This window comes from Trichophyton benhamiae (assembly GCF_000151125.1).
Source record: "Trichophyton benhamiae CBS 112371 chromosome Unknown Abenha-G-c-322p01.r1, whole genome shotgun sequence".
Lineage (NCBI taxonomy): Eukaryota > Fungi > Ascomycota > Eurotiomycetes > Onygenales > Arthrodermataceae > Trichophyton > Trichophyton benhamiae.
This window is the reverse complement of record NW_003315110.1, coordinates 420,702-438,460: the sequence shown is the minus strand read 5'-3', so window position 1 is coordinate 438,460 and position 17,759 is coordinate 420,702. Positions and strand designations below refer to the sequence as shown.

The window sequence follows — 17,759 nt, the reverse complement described above, 5'->3', positions numbered from 1 at the left end:
AAGTTGCTTAATAAGCCCACAATCTCTCAGGCTCGTTTTTTTCCTGGTGGGATGCGCAGAATCAAAGTCGAGGAAGCACGAACATCGAAAGCCAATGGCTCAGGGTGATAGTTGATTGTTATCTATCAAACGAATGACTTCGGGTCAGGATGAAATGGACAAAATGCAATGCTGAGTATACTGGTACAAGTCATGTCATCAAGAAACGCCTGCGTCGTCCCCAATAGTTCCTCTCATGATGCTTGACCAGGAGGGGGAATGAAGGACAACAACGAAAACACCACGCAAGGCAAAAACAAGACAAAAAGGATCCCCCGAATCATTAACCGTTCGTCTCTAGCAGTCGTCATTAACTCGAGGGAAATAGATAAAGTCGTCTTCAAAACGGAGCAATATATCGGATCGGCCAGAGATCATTATTGCCGAGCAGGATGTCAGAATATCGTCACTAACAACGTACAGTGGGGAAAGTAAAGAAGAAGAAGAAGAAGAAGAACCAGAAGCAGAAGCAGAAGCAGAAGATGGGGGTGCTGAGTGGGAGAATTAATAGTTCACAGGTTCGATGAGCTCGAATCCGTCCTCGTGGCCGCCATATCCCTCGTCGAAGTCCTCTGGATCGACCAGGCCGACGAATTCGTACTCTCGCGCAAGCTTCTCCGTCTGCTTGGTCTCGAATTTGTCTACTGCCTGCACGACAGCGGCGCTGAGCACATGGCCTCCCTGGGCAGGGCTGGTGTTGGCGTCAAAGGAGTACAAAGGGTCTAGGCCCTCGGGAGTGGCTGGTGGATCGAGCTCTTCCTCATCAGACGAAGACTCTGCTCCACGGGACTCCATTACGGCTTGGTTGATGGCATGCTGAATCGATACCTTGACAGGCACCTTGGAGGTGGACCCCGCAGCACTGAACGAGCCGGATCTCCGTTAGCTGTGGCATGACCTGAGAACGGAACTGCAAAACATACCCCGGATATTCAAGCAGAAGTTTTGGTCGCGGGCGGCAAACTCGGACCTCCTTCTGGCCCCTCACGGGGCGAGTATTTGGCACAAATTCCGAAGTGTTGGTATTCTTCGATTTGAGGCCGGTCTTGGGAGTTGCGGTAGCCTTCCGAGTCTCTTTGCTACGGTTGCCAACGTGGGAGTTTCGAGTCATAGTTTGGGCTGAGGTGGTGACTACGGTAGGAGAAGGGAAAAAGAGTGGAAGGAACACCAGGAGCCGATGGTAGGCTTCTAGCCTGTAGGCTAAGATGGTTGAGGCTCGGTCGATAGCCGGCTTCTACCGCCTGCGCAAGGTGTGTTCAACAAAGGGTCAGTCAGGTTGGGATGGACAGCTTTCAAGAGAAGGTAGGTCTGGGTGGTTAATATGCCAGAGAGAAGGTGTCAGGTCAACTTCCGGCTGGCTAGCATCCCGTCCGGGTCACAGTCTTGCCTTATATATCCTCGTCTCGCTCAGCTCACGAACGCCGGTTGAGTCACAAGGTGAATCATCCGCCTGCAACTGGCTCTGCCCCTGGTAACGGCGAAACGAACCCGATGACGACACAGGCGGTTACAGCGTCACGTGGTGCTGCCTCGGGTGTATTTTTGGTATCAAATTACAGCAATACAGCTTATCTCATCCTTATCACAGGTACCTTCTGCGATAAGAGACTCGGAACATATTTTGGACAAGCCAGTTATTTAATTATATACAGAGATAACCTTGATGGCCTCACCTCGACCGTTCTCAACTTTTCCTTTCGGGGGATGGAGGTACTGTCTACATCTTCATCTCCGTCCGCGTCGTCGTCTCTGCCTGCGTCTATCCACGCTTCTACCTTCGCCTTCACGTATGCCTGTCCAAAACGTTTGGGCCGAGTCTTCCTCAACTCCCGGAGTCACGCAAGGCGGCTTCTTCACAGCTGACACCATGACGAACCGCAATTTATCAACAGGCTATCCATAGCGTTTACTGCAGCGGAGGGTTTGATATAGTCAAAGTCGGGACCACAGCACCCAACCAGGTACTTGAACACGGAACTTATAGACTGTCTCCCAAATTGTCAGGGCCAGAAATAACTCAAAGCAACAAACGTTGTTTCGTCCACACTTTGTCGCTACCCGACACCTCAAGGGACAATACTTTCAAGTTGCGTATACGGGAGAGTGATAGCGGCTGCATGATCTCACGCCATATAAAGAAGCTCCTTAATGACGGGGATTTCACACACCCCATATCTTCCCTCTATCCCTCTCTTTTACTCGGCTTGGATTTGGGAATGCCATAAAGGGCGGTCGAGGTATCAGTTCTCCCGGCAATGAGCTTCTTTTAAGGTCAGACATTCACGGAGAATGGGACAGCTACGCAATAGATGTGAACCCCGCTGATAATTACCGCGTTCAGAGCTTCAGGCCGAATACAGACCTTTACCACAATACCATACTTCATCCCCGCCTGCCGTAACCCCAATGACTCTAACCGTATTGGTGACCCGCTCATCCAGTGGCACTACGAGCAAGGTGTTTTATTCAATATGTGTGGTGCAGGCGAGATTTCGTTCGAGTTCGAATTCCCCCAGGTACGAGCATGATTTAGGGAAAGGCCAAGAGCAAGCCAATGTATGGAGGCCGAACTCTTTGGACGTCTATACGCTTATGATAATGAACAAGTCGATGACTAGATCCAAATCCATAAACTGTTACGAAAAAGCTCGAGAGCGTAGGAGGTAGACGGAAAAGAACAGCAAGGCGGGAGATGAGCTGGTGGAAGCTTGCGGATGACTCAAACATGCTGGGAGTAAAGGATTATGTTGGGTTGCGCCGGTCCCCTTCCCGCACGAGGACCTGGTTACTTTGTGAGGATGGATGCCTGGTTACTCTGATCGATAGTCGGCAGCCTCGCTCACAAAGAGTTATCTTCGAATGCCCTTGTCCAGCTACGACTTGCTCAACTGTGGCAGCGCCAAGCAGAGAACCATATGTCGTTATCCTGCATGTTATTGAAGCATGATTGAACGATGCGGGGAGCTACGGGAGCCACCCCTGCTTCCGCCTGCTTCCCACTGATTACTTGAGGGGGGTAAACATGGCGCAGCTGGCCAGTCAGACAGTCAACGAGGTGCAACAGTTGCATGGGGTAGCGAGATAATACCTGATAGGCACGATATGGATATAATTAGCTCTGCATATTCTTAAATTAAATTTAACCCGCTCCTCCAGCGGCGTCGTCTCCAACAATCCTAGCATCCAGCTCTCCCTCATCCTCCTCATTGGGCAGCCGATCCGGGAACCACCCGAACCGTGCCATATCGACATAGAACTCATTCATGCTATCAGAGCGTACAATGACCCCTTCTTGCTCTAGAGCTTCTGCCTGTCTCGCTGCCGAACCAGGCCCGCTGTTGGCATAAACCATGTTAATCTAAATTGCGAACTGATCGTCTCCTTCACACGCGGGGTCCAAAGGCGTCATACCGATGGGATATCATCCCTTTTGAATTGATAACCCGCTGCCAGGGTACGTTGTCATTGTTATAATACTCGTCTGGGCTTGACGGGAGATGCTTGAGGCAGATGCCAACCTGTCGAGACCGTTGAGCTGTACGACCATATATGTTAGACACATCAAGGTAGATCGCAACGGCTATGAGCTATCACTTATTTATGAACTCACGGTGTCCTAGCAGACGAGCTATATGGCCGTAGGATGTCACTTTGCCATGGGGAATCTGCTGGATGGCCTCGTACACTGCGTTAAACCACCACTCTGCTTCGTCTGTACGAGCCATGGAGCCCCAGCAATGACTCAACAGCTGGAACTAATGGATATATCATGCAGGACGAGGAATATCAATCAAGCAGGGTGAGAGATGGCTGAACTTGTCAGTTGGTTAACACTAACTAAACATAACCAGTTAGTTCTTGCAAGGCTGAAAATACGAGGTTGAGTCAAGCTTGGTTGGTTTATTTCGTCTCACTTTGGCTTCTTTTCACCTTCAGCACAAGAAAGGCCATCATACCTGGTCATTCTCTCTGGTTTGATATCATCCTTTCTTCTTCTTCTTCCTCTTCCACTTATGACCGTTATCATCTTAGAGCTGCTTGATATACATTCACTGAGCCATCACATCTCTGGCCTAACGCCTAAATAACTACCAACAAACACTGTAATAACTTCACCAAGTTATCAGTTCTCTTCCCATCTACCCATCTAGTAAAGCTAGATGAATACTTATTTCAATCTCTCTCTCTCAATATATGCAACAAGATAGCTTTTCCCTCTTTAGGGAGCTTTGTTATCTGATTCCCTCAATCAAAGTGGCCGAGGTCCATTTCAACAGCCTTGAATATCTACCAACTGCTGTCTGATATTTCTCTATACCAGAGTCTATAACAGAATCAAGGACTCGGATATGTCAGAAAGGCGACTACGAGCATCCAAATTGCCGAGGTTTCCCCTACCAAATGTCGTCACTAACCGTCAAGGAGAAGAGTGGATGGATGGCATATCAACACTCGACTTTGACTACTTCCCACCGTTCCACCATGTGATACCCGAGGAGAATCTCTCATCTGCTAACTTGCCGCCATTTTACCGTCTGCTCTGTGATGCTCAGGCGATGGCCCTATCCAAATGGGGATCCAAGGGCAACATAGCAAAGGAGCTACTTGGATTATACTGGCCGGCGGACTTTAATACAGACGGGAAGCTCAAGAGGAACCGCTTGTCATGGAGCATCGGAAACCAGGTCCGTCCGGCACAGCGCCATCATCTCACCCACCAAAGCTGTGGAAGGCCAATGAAGTCGATGCCAGTCCAAGCTATTGTTGACGAAGATGACGACTCTAGAGCAGTAGGAAATATTAGCCCCAGCAAGGCCGACCGGCCATGTAAAGTTGTCCTCCTGCGTGACTCAAAAGAAAGCGAGCGCGTGGTCGAGCTTGAATATGAAATCGACCGGTTGAAAGCAAGCTTGAAGCGTTCTGAATCGCAGCTGGAAGGGATGCGGTCTCAAATGAACCAGGTAGAAACCGCAATGTCGGTGAGATCAGAGCTGGTCACAAATGCAATTGTCAACTATCACTTTTCGCGAGCAAACCTGGAGCTGCTGTCGCCCTCGATCTCGTCCCTGGTAGACGAATCCGTCTCTGCTGATGATCTCTCCGAACTTGCTGGCGGCGCAGCTACACTTGACCATCGCATTAAGGTTATCCAAGAGGTTGCTCGCCGATTGCAAATACCAGTATCTATCCCCCCGGAAATCATTGGTGAACCAGACGACTCGGACCTGCCGGTTGATCCCAGTATTGCCTGGAGCATGCAGGTAGGCCAGAACGGCAAGTAAATGGCATATACATTTCCCTTATTCCGGATCTCCCAGCACTTGGAAATTAGCCAGCCGACTGGAAGGGATACTAGCTCTTAGTCACGCTTACTGGTATGAAAGCCTGCCGGGGACCGAGAAGATCTGGCCTATCTTCGCCCGTAACCTGACGGGCCGAAATCTGCAGTCTGTAACAAGCAAAGGCTAGCTCGAGCAAGGGACTACCTTTTACTTCTCTTTTCAGCTTATCCGGGCCCCTTCACATTTTACTTGTTAGGGGGGATTCCGGCCGTGGTTCTCTGCCTGGTTGTAGTAGCCAAACCCCCTATCCTATTTGCTTAAAATCCTTTGATCCTTGATTTAACCCAATGGATATCTGGCTTCTTTCGTTTTAACTATGCATCTTCTTATAAGTAAGCTCAGTTTAACTGTTACAATGCCAAATCAGAACTCCCTTTTATCTGAAGTGACCCCCTTTTTTTAACCTGAGAATGCCTCGTAGCAAACTATAGCTAGGATATCTTGTAACCACCGGCCCAAGGACTCAACTTATCCAGCCCTTGCGGATAGGGGTAGATACGCACGTATCCCACCAGATATATATATGGCCTTCGTACATGTACTCGCCAGAGAGACAGCATCGTGACCCTCCTGGCCTTGATGCAGCGTTTGTTGTCTTTAACAGCCGGTGTTACAGCGCGCTGCTCGTCTTCGTCTTGGAGTCTCCATCCTGGCCGGCGCTGCGATGAAACGGCGGCTGTTCTCCGTCGGTCGCCCTCCGCTGCATTCATACACTTATACATACGATCTTATACTTATATAGCTGTCGGGGGAGTATATTATAATATAATTACTACTGGCATCACCTCGACCAGCACGGAGTATCACCAGTTGACCAGCTGAAGACCTCGCTGCCGCTGCCGCTGCCTGTAAGTCAGTCCATCGAAGCCCCCGAGCCACAGGCAAAGACCTCAAGCCACGCACAAACAGCCGAGGAAGCAGAACCACATGGAGTGGATGGCGATGAAAGCTTCGGCTGCTGCGTCGTCCTCGTCCTCGCCGTCGTCTTTCTTCTTTTCCGAGGCGTTTCTCGTGCGAGACGCCGACTTACTTGGTCGTCAACTAGTTATATCACTGGCTGGATATAAAGCTGCGGCGTGCTGACCGGCTGGCGAGCTAAGTTAGGACGAGACAGAGAGAGAGACACACACGATCAGCCTCAACCGACTCAACCAGACAACAACAGACAAGACCACAGAGAGGAGGATCGAGAGAGAGACAGAGCCAGAGAGAGCCAGCGATGGCCAAACTCACGGGCGCAGAGGTCGCCCAGCACAGCTCGGCGGCGTCGTGCTGGGTGGTGCTGCACGGCCAGGCCTACGACGTGACGGACTTCTTGCCCGGTAAGCAAGGCCTACTACGATTGATACCAGCTACGGATGCAAGGCAGAGGAGCAGAGACGCTGATGAGGCTTAGAACACCCCGGGGGCCAGCAGATCATCCTCAAGTACGCGGGCAAAGATGCGACGGCCGAGTTCGAGCCCGTTCACCCGCCAGACACGCTGGACCGGTACCTCGACCGCTCGAAGCATCTCGGCCCCGTCGACATGGACACGATGGAGAAGCAGCTCAGGGCGGCCGACCCGGACGAGGAGCAGCGGCTCGAGAGGATCCGCCGCATGCCCTCGCTCGACCAGTGCTACAACCTGATGGACTTTGAGTCCGTCGCCCGCCGCGTCATGAAGAAGACCGCCTGGGGCTACTACTCCTCCGGCTGCGAGGACGAGATGGTACCTCTCTCTCTCTCTCTCTACGATTGTCACTATGAATATGATGAATGCTAATAGGATAGACCATGAGGGAAAACCACACGGCGTTCCACAAGATCTGGTTCCGGCCGCGCATCCTCGTCGACGTGGAGAAGGTCTGCACCCGCACGACGATGCTGGGAACCCCCGTCTCGGCCCCCTTCTACGTCACGGCCACCGCGCTGGGCAAGCTGGGCCATCCGGACGGCGAGGTCTGCCTCACGCGCGCCTCCGCTACCCACGACGTCGTGCAGATGATCCCCACCCTGGCGTCGTGCTCCTTTGACGAGATCGTCGATGCAAAGACCGACAAGCAGACCCAATGGCTGCAGCTCTACGTCAACAAGGACAGAGCCATCACCCGCCGCATCGTCGAGCACGCCGAGGCCCGCGGCTGCAAGGGCCTCTTCATCACCGTCGACGCTCCCCAGCTCGGCCGCAGGGAGAAGGACATGCGCTCCAAGTTCGCCGACCAGGGCTCCAGCGTCCAGGCCACCACCGCCTCCTCCTCCTCTGCCGCCGCCGTCGACCGCTCCCAGGGTGCTGCCCGCGCCATCTCTTCTTTCATCGACCCCAGCCTCTCCTGGAAGGACCTGCCGTACTTCCGCTCCATCACCAAGATGCCCATCGCCCTCAAGGGGGTGCAGCGTGTAGACGACGTGCTGCGGGCCGTTGAAGCCGGCATCGATGCCGTCGTGCTCTCCAACCACGGCGGCCGGCAGCTCGAGTACGCGCCCTCGGCCATCGAGCTGCTCGCAGACGTCATGCCGGCCTTGCGTGCCCGGGGATGGGACCGCAAGATCGAAGTCTACATCGACGGAGGCGTCAGGCGGGCCACCGACATCCTCAAGGCCGTGTGTCTGGGCGCAAAGGGCGTGGGAATTGGCCGGCCGTTCCTATACGCCATGAGTGCCTATGGCACCGAGGGCGTCGAGAAGGCCATGCAGCTCCTCAAGGACGAGATGGAGATGAACATGCGGCTGCTCGGATGCACCAGCATCGACCAGCTGGGACCCGACCTGCTTGACACCAGGGGGCTCTCCGTCCACACCGTCTCGGGGCCCATCGACAACCTCTCTCACAGCGTTTATGACCCCATGAGCTTGCCTGCAGACAGGCCTGTTTCAAAGCTATAATAAATACAATACCCATCTTCTTTCTCTTCTCTTCTCTTCTCTTCGTCTTCATCTTCATATTGATCTTCTTCATCTGTCATGTTGTCCCTATTTATCATGTTTCTTTGCGTGGTATCTCTCTGTTTCATTCTATACCATATGTTCTTCATTGTCCTGTATATATATAGGGGGATCTAGGAATCAATTGTATAGAGTTTTTTTTTTTTTTACAAGTCTACCACTATCGGCCCAGCAACGATTCTCTGGCCCCGGACGTCCATACACGCCGGATTGACCATCCACCCTTCTCTGCCCAACGGCCTCTCCCCTCCCCATATCCTCGTCCAGATCACGCCCACCACAGACCCAAACACCACCCGCACCGCATCCCTCCACGCCCAGCACACGCTCACCAGGTCCCGCACCACCGACCACCGACGAAACAGCCACCAGCTCCATCCTCGCTCACCCCGGGCCCAGAGCATGCCCCCTTCTCGCCGTCGATGCAACATCATCTCCCACGCCCGCTGCGCATCGTCATAGTACGCTCGCTCCACGCCTCGGCCAGCATGCGTGTGGCCAAACACATACAACGCAGGCTTCACCCGCCACGCAGCCTCCAGCAAATGTGCACATCCAATGCTGTTCGGAAACAGGTCTCCATGGTGCAACGGCGGGCTATGAGACACCAGTATGTCCGTCTCGGCCGGCGGGGCCGTTGGCCAGGGAAGCCCAATGTGGTACGGCGGGTACTGGAAGGCGTGGATAGTAACATGCGGCTCCAGCTGGGGAATCTGCGGTATCCCATGCACCGTAAGCGTCCGCGAGCCAAACGCCAGCGTAACAGACGAGTTCTGCAGATAGCATATCCCTTCCCAGTCTATCCGTGTATCATCAACAGCGCTCTCGTCTATCCCGTTGAGCTCGGCTATCCGTCCGCGCACACCTGCGTCCAGCCACCCGTCATGGTTCCCGGCCACCACCACCTTGTACCGATGCGGGAGGCTCTTCAGCCAGTCTGCTGCCTCCTGGATCTGCTCCGGCGTGCCCAGGTCCGTCAGATCTCCAGCGTGTATCAGCAGGTCGCCGTCCGGTATCTCGCCCACGGAGCGGTGCTGGGAGTGCGTGTCCGACAGGCAGACCACTCTGACGGCCGGCTGGGTGGGCGAGCGAGTGTACGGCGGCGCCCGTAGCGCAGACAGCAGTCCGTAGACCGGTCGTAGAACGCATATCAGGGGCGAGGCCAGCAGCTGCGTGCCGGCTGACGGAGCGTCCCACGGCGGCATATCGTCAGCAGATAGTCAACGTAGTAACAGTAACAGCAACAGCTATTCAAAAAAAGGGGTATCTCAGCGGTGTTCTCACTCCCTCACTCGCCGGGCTGTTCCATCCTAGCCGCCGTCGATGCTGTCTGAAACTGTCGAGTTGTCTGGTTTGTCTCTTGCCGGCGCTTAGAGAGAGAAAAAGTTCGATGTTGTTGCTTTTGCCTTTTTCGGCTCTTCCGCCAACTTTTTTCTTCACCTCCAGATCTACAACTTCACGACAACAACAACAACAGCAACGACAACGCCTGAAAGCCAACACTGGCGCCGTCCAGACCGCAGACTCACCCTCTTCCTCGCCTGTTTCTGGTGCAAAGCGTCAACCGACCGCCGGCTCAGCGTGATCTGCGCCTCCACCAGCCTCTCTGCCGCGAGAACCAGCCCTCTCCCACCCCCCACCCTCCCCCTTCGAAGAAACGCATCTACCATCGCCTTCAGGGCCTGATCAACTGCCATCCACGGTGCCAGCTTCATCTCATCTGCTTCCTGATGCCCTCTCTACCGCCCAGCTCCCCGGCCTGCGTGTAGAATTGGCCTGCTCGAAGCGCCCGTTAACGGTCGTCCCGCCTCGCCGTCTCTCACGCTCCCACAGCCACCTCTCTACTACGAGTACTATTACTACGACTACTACTACCTCCACCACCACCACCATTGGGCATTCGCCTGGGCACTTCGGCTCCCGCTTGCCTCCAGACGCCATACACTCAACCACTGGCGCCCGACGATGAATGGCGGCGATCTGAAAAAGGCTGCTGCCGCTGCTGCTAACGGTACCGCGGGCAAGAAACGCAGGAAGGCCTCTGATCTCAAGCCCATCATCACCAACGAGGAGTCTGATCCAGCTACCATGTCCAGCACCCAGTCCGTTTACACCTCCTCCCTCCCCATGTTTGTTTGAATAACAGCCAAAAGGCAAAAAGACGTGCCGCCCGCCTGCTAACTCCTGGATAGACAGAAACTTTCATATAGTTCGCCCCTGTCGCGAGCTTCGTCGTCCTCGTCAGAGGAAGAAGTCGACGCTGCAGACGAGGAAGACTCCGAGGACTACTGCAAGGGGGGCTACCACCCGGTCTCCGTGGGCGAGTCCTACAACAACGGCCGCTACATCGTCGTCCGCAAGCTCGGCTGGGGCCATTTCTCGACCGTCTGGCTGTCCCGCGATACCACCACGGGCAAACACGTCGCCCTCAAAGTCGTGCGCTCTGCCGCCCACTACACCGAGACCGCCATAGACGAGATCAAGCTTCTCAACCGCATAAACAGCGCCAACCCTGACCATCCGGGCCGCAGACATGTCGTCAGCCTGCTCGACTCGTTCGAGCACCGTGGCCCCAACGGAGTCCATGTCTGCATGGTCTTCGAGGTCTTGGGAGAGAACTTGCTCGGCCTCATCAAGCGCTGGAACCACAGAGGCATCCCCATGCCCCTCGTCAAACAAATCACAAAACAGGTCCTCCTCGGCCTAGATTACCTGCACCGCGAGTGTGGCATCATCCATACCGATCTCAAACCTGAAAACGTCCTCATCGAGGTTGGAGATGTCGAGCAGATCGTCAAGTCTTGCGTCAAGGATGAAGAGAAGAAGGCCGATACCAGAGACGATAATAGAAATGGCAGACGGAGACGGAGAACTCTCATCACAGGCAGCCAGCCGCTCCCCAGCCCGCTCAGCGCCAGCTTCAGTGGCGGGGACCCTTTCCGCAACGTTACTCCCTCCATGCAGAGCTCCCATAGCAGCCTCAACCAGGTCCTTGCTGAATCTCCTCGTAAGATACTCTTATCCCTCTTTCCCTATTTTTGGATTACCTTAGTATCTCTTCTAACTTCCACAGTCTCTGCTACCCCTACCACTCCCTCCAAACAATCCATGAAAGATAAACTTGGCATAAAGGATTCGGACGCAGCTGCCGACGAAAAACAGAAACAAAGAGAAAAAACTACGTAAGTCATTATTTCGTTGTTCTATCTACACACATACATAGTATACTAACTTCAGCAGCGACCTGCTTGAACGCGAAGTCTCAGGCATCTCCCTCAACAAAGATACAGACCAGTCCATGGCCGGCGACCAGTACAATATCGATATTATCTCCGTTAAGATAGCCGATCTGGGTAACGCCTGCTGGGTTGGACACCACTTCACAAACGATATCCAGACCCGACAATACCGCTCGCCGGAAGTCATACTCGGAGGTAAATGGGGCGCCAGCACCGATATCTGGAGCATGGCTGCGATGGTAGGCGACCCGCACAACTCTCACCTGATCCTCAGTTACTAATCTCTCTCTCTCTCTCTCTTTCTTTTTTCTCCAGGCATTCGAACTTATTACCGGAGACTACCTGTTCGACCCGCAGACCGGCACCAAATATGGTAAAGATGATGACCATATTGCTCAGATCATCGAACTTCTAGGTCCTTTCCCCAAATCTCTCTGTCTATCCGGAAAGTGGAGTCAAGAAATCTTCAACCGGAAGGGAGAGCTCCGCAATATTCACAGACTACGCCACTGGGCACTGCCTGACGTCCTTAGAGAGAAGTATCACTTTTCCGAGGAAGAGAGCAAAGCCGTGTCCGACTTTTTGATCCCGATGCTCGAACTCATACCTGAACGAAGGGCAAATGCAGGCGGGATGGCTAACCATAAATATCTCAACGGCACCAAAGGAATGGATCACATTTCCCTTAACATTCCTGTGGGAAGTCGAGGAGAAGGCATCGAAGGTTGGGCATCAGAGGTCAAGAGGAGATGAACTAGCTCCACCGTCCTCTGTATCTCTTTTGATCAAATGGTACCATCGAAATTATCGTTAACGGCGTTCAATCCTGGTGTCCCCTCCTCTGCTCTCGGCCGCCATGTGGTCGTCTCGTCCCTCTTTTTATCTGTCTCCTGCACTCTCATTGGCTTTTCATCATCCATCCCCCTCGGCACCTCCAACGCCCCTGACTTGCCGGATGAGACGAAATGAGATGCTGGCGATGACTCGGGATGAGAAAAGAAGCAAAAGAATGAAACTAACCTACATGACTTTTATTGGATCATCGTGGCTGAATAGATAGAGTTGTTCATGCTAGTGCTTTGTCATGCTTTACCGTCCTGCTGCTACGCTGCTGAAAGGGGGTGTTGTTGGTCTCGTTTTATACTTGTCATGCTATCTATATTCTTAAGGAGGGCAATATAACTGTCTGATGCAACTGACGGGCTGCTGAGGGTGTCGTGTGTACACTGAAGCTGGAGCTGGAGCTGGAGCCGGGGTCGGGGTCGGGAGCTCAGGAGGGGAGCTGATGGTGGAATTGGGGATATAGGTCATCTCACGCTCACTTGACCTACAGACAAAAACAAACACAGCACATTCTTTCCTTTGAAAATAGGCGAAGAACGTATGATTGGACGAATTTCATTTCATACATACGGTGGTTTATTTGCCCTTCTGTTTCTCTTGTATCGGTTCGTTCGTCCATATTTATATTGTCCAGAAAGTAAATAGGAACTTCCGCCATCCAGTCCGGGAATAAAAAAAAAAAAGTACAATCGAGCTTCCGTGAACAGTATATATCACTCATCCATCTGCCAGGCATATTCCATAGTTTCCATCCTGCCCCGACGGTTCCGCGCCTCAAACCATTTATGTTCAAACCCGTTACTCCTGTCCACTCCATCCCATCTGAAACCTGGCCGGATTCCATATCGGTTCGGCGGTGATGGACCCTTATATACCTTTTTCCCTCCCCCAGCAGAGCTACTGCCAACACCAGCAGCGGCACCACTCTTGGGCTCAGATAAAAACGCCGCTGCAGGATCATTCCACCTTTGTCTGGCCTTCAGCTCGGCATTTAGATCTTCATCCTCTGCCGTTCGCGCAAGCGGTATAAACTTCGCTTCCTCCAGTGCTTGACGGCGAGCTTCCTTCTCCTGCCTCTGCACATCGCCTGTCAGGGCCTCCTTTGCCGCCCGCTCAGCAGCAGCAGCCTCCTCCGCTGCCTTGCGTGCCTCCGCCCTCTTCATAGCAACGTTGATTATCCGTCCAGACGCATCTCGGTAAATTGTTTCCGACTCCAGTCCAACTTCCTGTTTCCCTTTCTTTTTTCTCTCCTTCCGTAGCTTCTCGGCTTCCTGCGCCTGCTCTCGTTCCTGAGCTGCTACCATCGCCGCAGTATCAGCTGCGGTCTGCAATCCAGCTCTCATACCTGACTCCATTCGAGGTGTGGAGTCGTTTTCCTCGGCCACCATGGGCCTATCGTCGTCAGCTTCCATCTGAGCTGTCCGTTCAGCAGCTGCAGAAGCTAGAATCGCGTCTGCCGCAACCTGCTCGTCGTTTGTAGGAGGTTGTGGTCCAGACACGCTCCGCCATTGTGAAGACTTGCTTTTCCGGAACTCGCTGCTTGTTCCGGCCTGTGCTGCGTATGGTATTTCATCGTCCTCGTCTGAGTCGTATCTACCCGGCCGTCTGGATCGTGAGGTCTTGTTCGAGCTAGAGAGTAGTGGAGGGTCGTCATCTGCGATTATCAGCCCGCCAGCGCTGGTATCCTCGGCCACAGCATGCTTGTTCTTCTTGCGTTTCTTCTTCGGCCGCTCCGACGATAGCGTGTCTGCTGTCAGGTAGTTTTTCGCTAGGTAGTCGGCCAGAGACATGGTGTATGTATGTATGTGATGTGAAGGTGAGCTTGTGATGGAATCACATTCGACGTTCAAGATATTTTTGTTGAAGAGCCGCAGTTTTGCTTAGTAAGCGGCAGGTTCTAAAAGACCGCCCAGATAGAGAGAGAAAGAGGCCAGGCATGCGGCATGCGGCCTGCCTGGGGGGTCGATGGGATGTCACAGGCCGATCGCCGGCGGTTGGCCTGATAACTAGAGCTAGTCGTTAAGGCGTAGTTAGTCGTAGTTAGTTGCTGGTAGTTATTCTTAGCTGCACTGCTAGTGTTTAGCGACTCCAGTGTTATCACCGTCACCGTCATCGCCATCGTCATCGCCATCTCACCTCCAGGGCCAGCGCCAGACAGCAACATACGACATACGACATGTAACATGAGCAACAGCCTGGAAGCCAAGATCGTTGTCCTCGGGGCCCAGGGTAGGTCCTCCCTCTCCACGGTGGTCTGCTGCGACGCTTCTACTGACTGACGGGCTGCAGGAGTCGGGAAGACCAGCCTGGTGCAGCGCTACGTCCGCAACTCGTTCAGCTCGACGGCGCCCGCGTCGACCGTCGGGGCCTCGTTCGTCACCAAGCGGGTGCTCGACTCGACCTCGGACACCATTGTGCGGCTGCAGATATGGGACACCGCCGGCCAGGAGCGCTTCCGCAGCATCTCGCGCCTCTACTACCGCGGCGCCCACGCGGGGCTGCTCTGCTACGACATCACCGACGAGCGCTCCTTTGACGAGATGCGCGGCTGGCTGCTCGAGCTCAAGCAGAATCTCGGCGGTGCTGCTGGCGGTGCTGCTGACGGTGAGGCCGCGGATGGGCTGGTCATCCACGTCGTCGGCACCAAGTCGGATATCGTGGCGGACGACCCGGCCCGTCGACGGGTGCCCTTTGAGCGTACCATCGCCTACGTCGCCGAGCAGCTGTACCCGTCCCAGGCATCGACGCCGCCCCCGAGCTCTGGCATCGGCAGTGCCAACAACAATAACAACAATAACAATAATATCTACAGCAATAACTATAGTGGGAGTATGGCGCCAGACAGCAAGCGCAACAGTGGGTTCTGGGCCCAGGACATCGGCTGGGACTGCTGCCACGAGATCAGCAGCAAGGACGGCGAGGGCATCGACGAGGTGTTTCGGGTCATCACCCGCAAGCTGGTCGAGCAGCGCACCCGGAGAGAGCGGCAGGGCGAGGCGTCTGGGGGCAGTGCCGGTGCTGGTGCTGCCGGTGCTGGTGGTGCGCGAGCTGGTGCTGGTGCTCGTTCTGGCGCTGGTGGTGCTGGTACTGCTGGTGGTGCTGCTGCTGGCTCCTCTGCCATCCACACGCCCGGCAGCAACGGGAGCATCAGGGCCCGGTCGAGAGCCGGCCGCACCTCGGGAGACGCTGACAAGAGGCGCAGTTGGCTCAGTTTTCCGCCGGCCCTCATAGGCGATGCGGAAGACGAGGCCGAGCAGGAGGGCGGCGGCGGCCTCGACCTCACCGTCCAACGCAAGCGATGCTGCTGACCCTCTTCTTCTTTTAATATTTCTTCTTCTTCTCCTCCTCCTCCTTTTTTCCTTTCTACGTTCATTCTTCCGGGTAGTTTTGGAGTCTCAGACGGAGCACCACTGCATGGCGCATCAGGCACTCAAATTTGAATATCAGCACACACTCGGGCATCTCAGGCGCATCTCTCTCTCTCTCTCTGTTTCTCTTGCTTCTCTTTTTTTATCCTACCAGGATCCTGCATGTCTGTACCATGAGTTAGTTAGTTAGCCTGTCTAGCTGCGACTAGTTATGGGTCTGAATGATGACAATCTTTTCTACTTCGTCACTGCATCCACAGCTACCAAATATTCACACCATCCATCCAAATCTAAAAAAACACAGCCCTACCTATAATATAACTACGGAGTAACTCGCTAGCTACTCGAGATAGATAGCCCAAGATGAACGCGGAGATCGAGCTCCGGACGCAAGAACTGCCTCAGGAATCACGCCATGAAGGAGTAATGGAAGCGAAAAAGGCCACCAGGATCGCGGCCGCGGCCTTTTGCTTCCTCGTCGCCGGCGTCAATGACGGCAGCCTCGGGGCCCTGGTCCCTTATCTGCTGCGCTCCTACGGCCTCTCCTCCTCCGCCGTCGGCCTCATCTGGGGGCTCTCCTTCGTCGGCTGGCTCCTCGCTGCTCTCACCGGCAGCTGGATGCGCTCTGCAACGGGGCTCGGGGGCGCTCTCGTTGCCGGTGCCGCTGCCCAGCTCCTGGCTCACCTCCTCCGCTTCTGGGTACATCTACATCTACATTTACATCTACATCTATACCCTATCTATACCAAAACTACACAGTAGCTGTACGATGCTAACAGAACAGTTGTAGACGCCCCCGTTTGCTCTGTTCGCAGTGACCTTCGTCTTCGCCGCGCTGGGCCAGGGATACCAGGACGCCCAGGCAAACGTCTTCGTCGCGGGCCTCCAGGGCGCCCATCGCTGGCTGGGGCTGATCCACGCCAGCTACAGCGCCGGATGTCTCGTCGGGCCTCTGCTGGCCGCTCTCGTGGCTACCCATACCGATGAATGGATGTACTTCTACCTGGTGCCGGGAGGGCTCGGCCTGCTCAACTTGCTGCTTGCCTGGTGGGCGTTCAAGGAGCACGTCTGCATCTCGATCTCATGGAGCAGCAACACCAGCCCTATCAACGACAACGATACCAATGCTGATTCTACTACCTCTACGTGGACAGAGATGAAGCTCACGCTGCAGTGTAGGCCCGTCTGGCTGCTCAGCCTGTTCTACTTCTTCTATCTCGGCGTTGCCATCACCGTCGGAGGTACGACACAATCGCCCTCACCATCCACCCCCCCCCCCCCCCCCCCCCCCCCTAAATAGCAAACTACCATTACAAAGTCTGACTGTAACTATAACTATAGGATGGCTGGTCGAGTACCTCGTCCAGGAACGCAAGGGAGATCTCTCGCGTGTCGGATACGTGCCCACGGGATACTTCGGCGGCATCATGCTCGGCCGTCTCCTGCTGGCTGAACCGGCCCATAGACTAGGCGAGAAACCCGTGATTCTCGTCTGTTCGCTGTGCTGTTTGGCCCTGCAGATCGTCTTCTGGCGTGTCAACAATATCATCGCCGACAGCGTCGTCGTCAGCGTCTTTGGCTTCTTGTCAGGGCCGTTCTTTGCCTCGGTAACTAGTTAACTAATTAATCCTGTCTTTTCCAACCCACTTGGCTTTTACCAATTTATTAACAGCTTCATAGGGAATGTCCGTGGCTTCTAAGCTGATACCAACGCACATTCATACGGCTGCCCTCGGTAAGTCACTAGTATCATTATAACTAGTTATCAGTTGTGCAAGAGATTAGATTACTTCTAACGCCAGCAGGACTCATCTTCGTTGTGGCTCAGGCCGGCGGAACGGTTTTCCCAGCAGTCACCGGCGCCATTGCTTCCAAGGCTGGTGTCAGTGTCCTGCAGCCCATCCTGGTCGGCCTCATCGCTCTCATGGGACTCAGCTGGGCCTTTGTCCCGAGCGTCGACAGGAAAAGGGATTAGAATATCTCTTTTACATTATACTTCTGACA

General features: G+C 54.2%; 8 protein-coding genes across 8 annotated transcripts; 6 read left to right on the top strand and 2 right to left on the bottom strand.

Moving 5' to 3' along the window:
* Positions 1-543: 543 nt before the first annotated feature.
* ARB_05974 (uncharacterized protein) lies at positions 544-1,150 on the bottom strand (the record flags this gene model as incomplete). Its single annotated transcript, XM_003015617.1, has 2 exons — positions 544-901; positions 963-1,150. The coding sequence occupies 2 exons, from the start codon at positions 1,148-1,150 to the stop codon at positions 544-546; spliced, it is 546 nt and encodes a 181-aa protein (XP_003015663.1).
* A 3,238-nt stretch (positions 1,151-4,388) lies between these two features.
* ARB_05973 (uncharacterized protein) lies at positions 4,389-5,321 on the top strand (the record flags this gene model as incomplete). Its single annotated transcript, XM_003015616.1, has 1 exon — positions 4,389-5,321. The coding sequence occupies one exon, from the start codon at positions 4,389-4,391 to the stop codon at positions 5,319-5,321; it is 933 nt and encodes a 310-aa protein (XP_003015662.1).
* A 1,596-nt stretch (positions 5,322-6,917) lies between these two features.
* Positions 6,918-7,145, top strand: ARB_05972 (uncharacterized protein; the record flags this gene model as incomplete). Its single annotated transcript, XM_003015615.1, has 1 exon — positions 6,918-7,145. The coding sequence occupies one exon, from the start codon at positions 6,918-6,920 to the stop codon at positions 7,143-7,145; it is 228 nt and encodes a 75-aa protein (XP_003015661.1).
* A 98-nt stretch (positions 7,146-7,243) lies between these two features.
* ARB_05971 (FMN-dependent dehydrogenase family protein) lies at positions 7,244-8,245 on the top strand (the record flags this gene model as incomplete). Its single annotated transcript, XM_003015614.1, has 1 exon — positions 7,244-8,245. One exon carries the CDS (start codon positions 7,244-7,246, stop codon positions 8,243-8,245), a length of 1,002 nt encoding a protein of 333 aa, XP_003015660.1.
* A 2,025-nt stretch (positions 8,246-10,270) lies between these two features.
* ARB_05970 (uncharacterized protein) lies at positions 10,271-12,297 on the top strand (the record flags this gene model as incomplete). The annotated part of the gene is made up of 4 exons (XM_003015613.1): positions 10,271-10,434; positions 10,516-11,487; positions 11,543-11,783; positions 11,860-12,297. The coding sequence occupies 4 exons, from the start codon at positions 10,271-10,273 to the stop codon at positions 12,295-12,297; spliced, it is 1,815 nt and encodes a 604-aa protein (XP_003015659.1).
* Positions 12,298-13,100: 803 nt separating this feature from the next.
* Positions 13,101-14,177, bottom strand: ARB_05969 (uncharacterized protein; the record flags this gene model as incomplete). Its single annotated transcript, XM_003015612.1, has 1 exon — positions 13,101-14,177. The coding sequence occupies one exon, from the start codon at positions 14,175-14,177 to the stop codon at positions 13,101-13,103; it is 1,077 nt and encodes a 358-aa protein (XP_003015658.1).
* A 393-nt stretch (positions 14,178-14,570) lies between these two features.
* ARB_05968 (uncharacterized protein) lies at positions 14,571-15,695 on the top strand (the record flags this gene model as incomplete). The annotated part of the gene is made up of 2 exons (XM_003015611.1): positions 14,571-14,616; positions 14,677-15,695. The coding sequence occupies 2 exons, from the start codon at positions 14,571-14,573 to the stop codon at positions 15,693-15,695; spliced, it is 1,065 nt and encodes a 354-aa protein (XP_003015657.1).
* A 423-nt stretch (positions 15,696-16,118) lies between these two features.
* Positions 16,119-17,730, top strand: ARB_05967 (MFS transporter, putative; the record flags this gene model as incomplete). The annotated part of the gene is made up of 4 exons (XM_003015610.1): positions 16,119-16,454; positions 16,546-16,996; positions 17,097-17,362; positions 17,518-17,730. The coding sequence occupies 4 exons, from the start codon at positions 16,119-16,121 to the stop codon at positions 17,728-17,730; spliced, it is 1,266 nt and encodes a 421-aa protein (XP_003015656.1).
* Positions 17,731-17,759: the final 29 nt, after the last annotated feature.